The sequence below is a fragment of the Poromitra crassiceps genome, assembly GCF_964638095.1.
Source record: "Poromitra crassiceps genome assembly, chromosome: 4".
NCBI lineage: Eukaryota > Metazoa > Chordata > Actinopteri > Beryciformes > Melamphaidae > Poromitra > Poromitra crassiceps.
In genome coordinates, this window is record NC_139626.1 from 30,081,248 (window position 1) to 30,092,715 (window position 11,468).

At 44.7% G+C, this 11,468-nt stretch overlaps 1 protein-coding gene across 1 annotated transcript in view; it reads right to left on the bottom strand.

Annotated features, from left to right (window-relative positions):
- The window catches only part of rhbdl1 (rhomboid, veinlet-like 1), a gene marked incomplete at both ends in the record, with an annotated part of 75,210 nt that overhangs the window by 40,496 nt on the left and 23,246 nt on the right, over positions 1 to 11,468 (bottom strand). The window contains 2 exons of the mRNA XM_083636267.1: positions 146 to 294; positions 1,051 to 1,275. Coding sequence (XP_083492393.1) covers positions 146 to 294; positions 1,051 to 1,275 — 374 coding nt within the window. The remainder of the gene's footprint in view (positions 1 to 145; positions 295 to 1,050; positions 1,276 to 11,468) is intronic.

The window sequence follows — 11,468 nt, forward strand, 5'->3', positions numbered from 1 at the left end:
CATGGCCAATTGTGCCTGTCTGGACGCCCGACCAAGCCGGAGGTAACGCGGGGGCTCGAACCTGCGACCCTCGTGTTGGTAGGCAGGTAATGCACCACCGCAGTGCAGTGAGACGCCCAGTGAGAGGGGGGCTTTGTACACTTACCCAACATGCATGAACATGTAGCTGAAGAAGCGCCACACTTGCGCCCGGTGGCCGGGGTGATAGACGAGCGGGCTCTTCATGAAGTCCGGCTGGTAGGTCTGCAGAACCCACTTGTTGAGCATGATGCCATAGCACATGAACACAATGATCTGCGGGCCAGAGAGAAACGCCATCACCGTGACATCACCGTGACATCACCCTCACACAAGTGAAGAGATTTACCCCGACCAAAACAACAAAACTGGTTCATGAAAGCTAGAGACATGATGTTTTCTTTCTTCATGCCTCAGTTGTTGACGTTATATGTTTATATATATTTTGGTGTGATAGTGTCTTGTAATCCTATGTGGGATGGGCCAGAAATGGCATGACATGGAAAGAAAACTAAAAACTAAACTAAAACTGTTGACTATTAGACTGCTGGAGATAATTACTGCATGCAGGAAAAGACACATCTGGTCCAACTCCATTAGCTTCTTTTCAGAGAGAAATGAGTTGAAACGAGCGTGAACATTCATTATCATATCCCCATTGTCATTACAGAGCATTCGGTGCCATTGGGAAGTATCCTAATTCTAACAGCACTTGGCTTTCTTCACAATGGTGAATTCAGGGGAAACAAGGCTTTGTTGAGCAGCAGTAGGTTGTATTTACTGTCTAATCCGCAGCCATTCGACGCCGGTCCATGCAGGCTGCTGTGCTTAAGTGCTTTTGTTTCCTCCAAATGACAATAATCGGCCAATGAATGAAGCCGGAGCGCTTACTGACCTTGTATCCAAGGGTTGGGGTTTTTAAAGAAATATCTGAACCCATTAGGCTGAGTCAGAGGAATAGACTATACACTTCTGATGACACAAGATTTGTCTAAGGAGTTACTAAATCAACAGCCGCAAACTCGGTCTCACCTGGACGATGGTGATGATGGCCATGAAGACAGGCGGGGGACACAGGCGGTTCTGGTGGAAGTACCAGCGCCGGTCGGTCTCGCAGGGCAGGATCTCATAGGCCACATAGCGCACGAAGCGCTTGTACACGCCCAGCCCCGTCTCGTCCAGCAGGATCTCCCTCTGCAGCGTGCGGCGGCCATTGGCGATGGCGCGTCGGAAGCTGCTGGAGCGCTTACTGCTCATCTGAGGAGACAGAAAAACAGAACATCCATGGGATAAATGTGGAATTCTCCTTTTGACTTGGTTCAAATGGTCTTTCTTTGTCTAAAGATAAAAAGAAACACATTGAAAATGGCCTTTCAAAATGCCAAACCACCAAACGAAACCACCATTAAAAATAGTCTTTCTGAGGAACGTTATGAAACCAGCCTGTTGAAAGCAACAAGGACTGACATGTAGACATGCTGCGCTTTCAAACGACTTAGCCCTCTGCCACTTTCAAGAAGGGAGAGAGAAAACTAAGTGTTCCGTTTTGGAACAAAACGGCAAATATTTAGGGTGCGTTCGTAAATCCACTCTGACGCTCCACGCTGAAATGAGAGCACGGATCTAATGGTACATTACAATGGCGCTCCCAATTTACGAATGGTCCGGTGTGCGCTCTGGTGCTCGGAGTGGCTATTTCCGAACGCACCCTTAGTCACCGCATTGATATAGGTACATGCTGTTTTTAAAGTTTATTCACTTGCACTTGCTATGAAAATTATAGAGAGGCAAAGTGACTGCCTACTTCCTGCTTCAGCACTTTACCAGAGATTTTCATCCGCCATTTATTTTCCCATAGACATTTCGTAAAATGCTTACAAAAATAGTTTTACTTGGTCAAACCAAATGGTTCAGATATATTTAGAATCGGGAGAGACCATAGAACATTTCACTTGGACCAAAACTAAAAAAAACATCGAAAAAATATTTTCTTTAAATCTGCATTTTTTTTGTTGTGGTCCGAGTGAAATGTTATGTTCTCCTGTTTCTAAATATGTCGCAACCATTTGGTTTGACCAAGTAAAACAATTTTTTATAAGCATTTTACGAAATGTCTATGGGAAAATAAATGGCGGATGAAAATCTCTGGTACAGTGTTGAAGCAGGAAGTGACGTTTCACTTTGGCTCTCTATAAAGACAGAAAGAATAGCGAACATGTAACAGATTGGATAGGTCAGCTTAATTAAAACAGACCTAATGCAGGACATTAAGTCAAATGGAAAGTGTGTGTTGTAATGAGTGAGTGAGTGTGTGTGTGTGTGTGTGTGTGTGTGTGTGTGTGTGTGTGTGTGTGTGTGTGTGTGTGTGTGTGTGTGTGTGTGTGTGTGTGTGTACAAAGAGAAAATGTGCAGGCTGTTACTGAGGGAAATTATTTTTTCCCCCCTACTGTAGCTAAGCAAGCTGGCTCCCATGAAAGTATTAACATTACATCCATGTGGTGTGTGGGCTATAAACAACCAATTATCACCTTTTCTGCCCCCTTGGGGAGAGCAGGGGGGAGGAACGTTAGTGATTGAGTTGAGTGATCACCATCAATAACTCAATTCTCAGTAAACCAGAAATCTTTATTACGGAGAATTTCACACTCCAACACCAATTCATTACTTCCCGCAATAATGAACAGTGTTACTGTTCGGCATATCCTAAAGGCAATTTGACTCTTCAATTAAGCAAATTCCTGATAGAACTGCAGCTGCATATTCATGATTGATTAGGAAATTAACCCTTGCAAAAGATGCCCATGATTTTAATAGAGCTGCAACGATTAATCGATTAGTCGATCAACAGAAAATTAATGGGACAACTATTTTGATAATCGATAATTGATTGATCGTTTTGAGTGCCAATTTTAAGAGAAAAGGTCTAGATTCTCTGATTCCAGCTTCTTAAATGTGAATATTTTCTGGTTTCTTTACTCCTGTATGACAGTAAACCATACAGTAAACTGATATTATCTTTCAGCTGTGGACAAAACAAGACATTTGAGGGTGTCATCTTGTGCTTTGGGAAACACTGATCGTCATTTGCTACCATTTTCTGACATTTTATAGACCAAACAACTAATCGATTAATTGAGAAAATAATCGACAGATTAATCGATTATGAAAATAATCGGTAGTTGCAGCCCTAGATTTGAACAAGACTACAAATGTGAAGGTGGAAGACGCTCAGACAGAAAGAAATGGGTTATCGAAGTGATTTTCCCTTAAAGAGCACATTTGTGGGCGGAACTATTCGAGTGTGAAGTGTGTGTGTGTGGGGAGGGGGGGGGGGATTGGGTGACAGACTCATGTTATCACAGACTCCAGGTTTGCTTTGCTGAGCAGAAGCACTGCAGCAGCCTGCAGGCGAGCCTGAGCCACTACTTTACATGCAATTGATACTTTCTTTAATAGAAGCTTAGGATGAAAAGTACCCGACGCCATTATTTTGACAGCTGCGGCAAAGAGCTGTCAGGATAACTGCACAGAGAATTCATGCGTCAGACCTCGCATCAAAGATATTGATGTCTGACCAGCTTCTCACAACCAGGGGGAAACCTTCACAGTCTGATTCTCAAGTGAATGAGCAATATAGGTGGCATTTCTAGGTAAGAAGTTGTAATTAGGCTGTCTGAAACCAGTTTGATACATAAGTTCACTGAATTTGCAACCTTTCTAGGTACCTGGTTATGGATAATTTTCGAGCAACCATACCATGCACACTTTGGTGGTGTAAGGAAGCTTGTGGGCTTGCCTCGGGTGAAGTGTGAAGTGTGCTGGATCGTAGTTGAGGGCTCACGGGCCGTGATCGGTTAGAATCACAGAGATGTCGGTCCTCGGACGCGGTTGAAGGAAGGAAGGTAAGACATTTGAAGTAGGATACAGCGTCACAGAACACCTTGTTGACATCGTTGGTGATGTCACAACGTCCGAGGAGGTATGACATCATCGGTGACCCCGTAAAGTCCCGTCTGCCATCACAGTCAGCCTAGACCGCCTGACATCGCCGATGACCTCACAGGTGAACTCTGACGTCATCATTGATGATGTCACGGCGGTGTCATCGTCATTACGTCGTTGGCGCGTTGGTTCGTGGGCATCAATTGCCCCAAGAACAGGCCTGATGGTGGGCCATTATGGACCCTTTTCTACAGCCGCCCTCAGATTCCTGTGGGGAATCTGTTAGGGTATCCCATAATACCTTGCGCCCCTTCCAAAACGACGAAGAAGAACGAAGCGAGCCCGAGCGAGCCCCTAATGGCGACGGCCACAAAGCCGACCGCATCAGAAAAAAGTGAAACAACGTTGGCTAAATAACAAACATCTGTCACTTTCTTTTCATTTTTATTCTAGAATAGTCAATAACGTCAACCTTTACTTAATTTCACTGCAGTCAGATGTTTGTACAGTGTCAGGAAAGTCACTTTTGAACATTAGTAGGAAGCATCTTACCTGACTCTGTTGTGGACATCAGCCGGCTAGTTAGGTTGCTAACGTTAACGTTAGTTTAGAAAACCCGCTCCGCGTGCCCCAAAGCAGGACTACACTGTACAGCCAGGAGGATAGTAGCATGGCAGACCTTCAAGTGTAAGTTAAGTTTGTTTTAACCGTGCTTTATTAAATGACAAGCTGTCATTGCTTAAGTAACGTTACCAATTTGTTGGTGAAATGCAATGTTCTCGTTAGCTTGGTTTCACGCTTTTAATTTGAAGGCCGAAACGGGAAATGGTGTGATCGTAGATTGAATTGACACTGGTCTGTCAATTCTATCATTTCACACGTACCATTTCCCTTCTTCGCCTTCAAATTAAAAGTGTAAAAACAATTAAACGTTCACCTGTGAAGCCTCGACCTGTTTAGATTATAATAACGTTAGACAAAACAGCCATCAGCCATGCAGTTGTATACTAATTTATTGCCAAATGCTTTGGGAAACAACTTCATCAAGCTTGGTCAGAAAAGGTCCGTCTATTCAATGGAAACAGCACCAGTGTGACCTATCGCGTGCGATGCTACCTTCAAGAATGAGGACGTCTGAAACAAGTTATTTTTTAATCACCTATATTAAAATGAGATACCTACTTAAACAATCATCTAGTTAGGTAACTAGATGATATTAAGCTTCCTTGCATTAGACACAACCAATATCTTTCTTTACAGAAGGCAAGCATGAGCATGGCTTTAGAGAAGCAACATTCACCTAATAAGATGATGCCAGATGTCTCCAGTGCAGCTAAAACAATATAGCCGCAACTAGGACAAACGGCTGACTAAGCAATGATCTGGATATCAAACCGTGTCTCGTGATGTGATGTGATGTGATGTGATATGACACTTTCGCAAAGGTTCCGCAGGAAAAAGACGGGGAGGGGAAGGGAAATAGCACAGCAGCTGCTACTGTTCAAAGCTTATGTATGGCTGTGTCATAATGAGACGTTGCACAGACAATATGGCAGCTAACAACCCTGCCGGTCAGAGCGTCCTCACGGGCAGTGGAGCCGTCCAGTTACCCCAGTGATACCTGATGCAGCATTTGTGTGTGTATCCCTTTAAGACCGCGAACTGCGTTAACACGGTTCGTGGTCTTAAAGGGATATGCACACAAATGAGGGATATACACGTAAATGCTGCATCAGGTATCAATGGGTTAAAGCACACCAGCCGCCATTGATTAGCTGGGTGCCGCTGGGTGCAGACTCATTACACGCAGAGACTGCAGGGGGCAGTGAGGGGAGCGGTGGGTCAATATCTATACAGGCTAATGAACAAAACAAACAGGGTGACAGAAGAAGTAAATAAATGAACACGTTGATGAATAACTCATGAGCAAATTGCTCCACAAACGGAGGAAGCGTCTTTTTTTTCCATTTGGAGAGATTGTTCTGGAAACACAGAAATAGTGCTGAGCTGTCGTGTCGCTGAAGCTGGCGGTAACTAACTACTATAACTATAGGGGTAATGATGACCCTGGTGTTTGAACTGAAGGCGGCCTGTCGCACAGTGATGAGAACCAGGACCAAGCTGAGCTGGGCTGCTGGCTCTCCCATGGATGGAAGGATGCATATTTAGTATGGAAATCAGGCCTAGAAAACGCAATTACACTTTACTTGAGGCTGGGAGGGACTGCATAAGGAGCAGACTGGAGGGACTGCACTAGGAGAGGACTGCCAAATGACGTAATGACTGGAGGGACTGCATAAGGAGCGGACTGGAGGGACTGCATAAGGAGCGGACTGGAGGGACTGCATAAGGAGGGGACTGGAGGGACTGCATAAGGAGGGGACTGGAGGGACTGCATAAGGAGGGGACTGGAGGGACTGCATAAGGAGCGGACTGGAGGGACTGCATAAGGAGGGGACTGGAGGGTCTGCATAAGGAGGGGACTGGAGGGACTGCATAAGGAGGGGACTGGAGGGACTGTGGACTGGAGGGACTGCATAAGGAGGGGACTGGAGGGACTGCATAAGGAGAGGACTGGAGGGACTGCATAAGGAGCGGACTGGAGGGACTGCATAAGGAGGGGACTGGAGGGACTGCATAAGGAGGGGACTGGAGGGACTGCATAAGGAGAGGACTGGAGGGACTGCATAAGGAGGGGACTGGAGGGACTGCACAAGGAGAGGACTGCCAAATGACGTAATGACTGGAGGGACTGCATAAGGAGGGGAGTGGAGGGACTGCATAAGGAGGGGACTGGAGGGACTGCATAAGGAGGGGACTGGAGGGACTGCATAAGGAGGGGACTGGAGGGACTGCATAAGGAGAGGACTGGAGGGACTGCATAAGGAGGGGACTGGAGGGACTGCATAAGGAGGGAACTGGAGGGACTGTATAAGGAGGGGACTGGAGGGACTGCATAAGGAGAGGACTGGAGGGACTGCATAAGGAGGGGACTGAGTTTTGCGAAAGGCCTGTTGCCTAATGCACTTTTTATACTCTTTTTTAAAGTTTTGTTGTGATGCTTTTAAATGTCCATTTTATTCTCTTATTTTATTCTTTTATTTCCTGTCATCCATTTTATGTGAAGCACTTTGAATTGCCTCTGTGTATGAAATGTGCTATACAAATAAACTTGACTTGACTTGACTTGGAAGGCAGGGAAATTAAGGAGGGAAAATGAGATGCCGGCCTGAGTGAGCTCAGTCCACAAACTCTGGACGCCACCAGTGGACAACCCCCCTTCCTCTTCTTTATGAATATTTTCATCACAGTATGCTGTTGAATTGACAATCAAAAGATTGAAATGTGCGTTTGTGGAAAGTAGGGATGCAAATTTGAATACATCTCTGCATCGACTGATCAGTCGCGTTAACGATCAATTATCAATTAATTGATTAATTGATGTGAAAAACAGCTTTTGACATAGAAAATACAAGATGACACCTGTCCTTAGGCCTAACGTCACACAACAAGTTAATCAACCAAGCATACTCATGCTGTATTTCAACATTGTATTACAATGGTTACAATGAATACTGTTGTCTTTTAGCGAGTAACACACTGGTAACACTAGACTGTCCTACACTGGACTTTTTGCCTGGGTATTAGATTTTATTTTTCCTCTATAGGTTAAGCGGTGAAAGTTAAATTGCACCCTTGTGTTAAATCATTTCAGCAAAAAATAAAATAAAATAAAAATAATCAGTTAATATATGTTTGATCGATCAAATTCTTAACAATCGATTAATTAATAATTGACATGACAGCAGGTGGAGTAGAGTAGATAAGTCATCCGTCATCCGTCACCTCTAACATCAGTCACTTGTCATTCTTAATCTTAACCTCGTCAAAGTAGGCCAAAAACGGGTCCCAGACAGCCGAGAACCTTCTAAGCGAGTTGGTTCTCAGGGACCTGCAGTCTCTCCATCTGTATAACAGAGATCATGTCCATCAGCCACACGTGAAAAGAAGGTGAAGAGGAGGACGACTTCCATTCTTTCAGAATGAGTTTTTTGGCAACAGTTGTCCCGAGTGTCAGAGATTGTTGCAAAGCTGTAGGGAAGTCCTCCTTTCTTCTATAAACGACGACTGTGTTCCTGAATTGGTTTCATCTGTCTATTTGCTCACTGGAAACACCTGCTGCCTCTCCACCTTGCACCATGTGCCTTCCCGTTCTAATTCCCTCTCTGAGATTTGCGCTCCTGAACGTTCCCCGGAGACGTGGTTTGTTTACAAAAATACTGCTCGGCTGATCCCTCGTGTATATATATATATATACTATATATAGTATATATATACATATATATGAGTGGGCATCATGGGTAACTGTGGAAGTCTCCTGACGGGGCAACGTCTGCCAGGGAATAATTGATGCTGAGGCTAAGAGCACAAAGAGCTAAAGATAGAACTCCCCTTTAGGAACAGCTGAACGGGCCAAACTGACAGCAGTGTGTGTGTGTGTGTGTGTGTGTGTGTGCGTGTGCGTGTGTGTGTGCGTGTGCGTGTGCGTCTCCAACAGCAAGGGTCCATTCTCCTCTTCTTGGAAGCGTGTAGCCTTACTGTACATGCTGCCCTCAGCTCTAGTCAATGTCCTTGATGGCTTAATTAGCCGTACCACATGGTCAATAGCTTACTACTCAATACTAATTAGGAATCACAATTAAAAAACGTGGTTCAAAGGCCATTTAGACGTCAGCAATGCGGCTACAAACCTTATTTTGGATTGTTTTAAATCATTCCGATTTGGCTCAGAGTTTATTAGCTCCTCAGCTGTTTGAGAGGTGATCTCTCACTCACTCTTTTCCTCCCTGACACACACGCATGCACACACGCGCACACACACACACGCACGCGTGTGTGCACACACACACACACACACACACACACACGCGCGCGCACACACACACACACACACACACACACACACACACACACACACACACACACACACTCCAACAACGCTGCAGGCATGACTTCAGAGAGGCCTTGTCTTTTATTCATAATGATAATGTGTTTATCGTTACTAAACTGTGCTAATTAACGAAGCTTAGTTCGTGATTCGCCACCACTTTGTTAACAATATCAGAACTGCATTTATTCAGAATAATTTAATCAGAAGACCATACACACGCAGTGTCTCTCTCTCTCTCTCATAGACACACACGCAGTGTCTCTCTCTCTCTCTCATAGACACACACGCAGTGTCTCTCTCTCTCTCTCTCATAGACACACACGCAGTGTCTCTCTCTCTCTCTCATAGACACACACGCAGTCTATCTCTCTCACACACACACACACACACACACACACACACACACACACACACACACACGCACGCAGTCTTACAGCAGAATCCAAATCACTGCGGGTCTCAGCCCGGCGTTGGCTGATTTACCCTGACCCACATTCTCAGGTTCTGTTCTGCCCAAATCCTTTTAAAATGAGAGTCCACCTGTCTCCTTTTCAGCAGCCTATGGTCTCCACCCTCCCTCATGGTTTAATCATCGTGGTCTAAAACCCCAAAGGATCGGGGATTCAAACCCCGCAGTAAACGCACATCTGAACAGACACATATACCTGCTGTTGAATCACCAATCCCATAGTGTAGTAGGCCCTACACTGTAGGGCCGCAGCACCTTCCTTTGGTGAGTCAGCTCATTGAAATATATGGGGGGTTTTCCCCCACTGTCCTACCATTCGTCCTACTGACACGACGATAGCGGAAGTAACGCTTTGTGGGTGTTCCCACACACAGACCGACTGTATCCTTAGATATTATATTACTATAGATGGGTCACCGCAGGCTCCGCCAATTCTAGCAAATGGTAGCAGCAAGTCTCCTAAATGGGCGTGGTCAACCATTGACTCAGACCTGCCCCAAGTCTCCTAAGTGGGCGTGTGCGTGGAAAACCATGGGCAAAACCCACATGACAAAAATGACAGGAAGTGAGTTGAAGTTGGGCTGTCTTGCTTGAATCCCATCGTCTTTGCTGTATCTATAGAGAGCCAAAGTCACCGCCTACTTCCTGCTTCAGCACGTACAGCGTCAAAAAATATGAGTAATATGAGGTGGTGAACGGCGAAAGACAATCATTTTTTGATCCCGTTTGAATTGTGCCATGAAGTACACGTGATTTTTCCTCAATTTAAAAAATAACTTTGCATGTCAAGAAAGTCTCAGTTTGTCGTCAAATTGAAACTTAACGTAACGCTTTGTATGAAACCGCTCAATCAAATACCCGTAGGCACCAGGCGCCACCACAAAATCGTGAGGGCGCCAGTGTCCGCAGGCCGACATTACTGTCTTTCAGAGGTCATTTTTAAAGCTAGGGTGAAGATCCTGGTATGAAGAAACTAGAAGACCCATTCAACTGGATTTAATGAGATTTTGAGCCATATCCTGAGATAAATATATCGATAGTGGAAAAAATCATTATGATTATATTGTGATATTGTTTTCAACCATATCGCTCAGCCCTAGGTGTCCTGCAGTCCTTAATCCCAAAAATGTTGCTTTTTTTTTAAGCACAATGCAGCAGCGCTCTTAAAATCCTCCAACCAGACCATGAGAATCCCCACTATCATCTCTAAAATACAACCCCCCCCCCCCCCCCCCCCCATATAATTAACTATGGCAGCCATCTTGTATCTACGACGAACATTAGCCAAATTACCACCCGGAGGAAAACAATGACACATTTCTTCAATTACGCAGTTGCTACGCGATAGCATCAGAGCCCTCTCTTGAAAGAAATCCATATGTGCAATTACAGACGTAGAAACACACGGCCTGATGTTACCCTCTGCTCGCAGATACACACCAGTCTATCACAGACGCGTGATTTCGAATCGCACATAGGTGCCAGGCGCTCATGCTCATATTGGGCTCCGTTACAGGAACACATTCCTGTGAGAAGCAACAACACCAAGCCTGCACCAAGCGAGGCTGCAGCGAGGATATTGAAAGACAAAATTCTACATCGCACCAAAGCATACAATGTATTTTAATGTTATTTGACTTTCTGACCCCCCGCCTCAGCCAGAATAACAGATGCTGCCCTTGGCCATTGGGAAGGCTAACCCTTTACTTTTGGTTTTATTTATTGTGTATGATTCAACTTTTTATCTATGATTTTATATTATTGCATGTTTTTGTAGATTGTTGGGACTTCACTGGCCTGGGGGTGGGGGGGGGGGGGCTTTGGCTTTGGCTAAAGGCCTGAATTTTACAATGATGTTTTGAAATAAATGTTTAAAAATCGATTGTGTGTTAAAAGCTTGTGTAACGTTTTCATTGGCGTTATTACAGTAATTTATTTTCAATGTCCGCTATCAAGAGCAATTTGGTTAATAAAATCGCTGGGCTGGGCACAGTGTTTGTGGTGTGTGGGAAATGTGTTAAAAGCTTGTGTGTTATGTTTTCATTAGCGTTAATACACTAATAATTAATTTCAATGTCCGCCATCAAG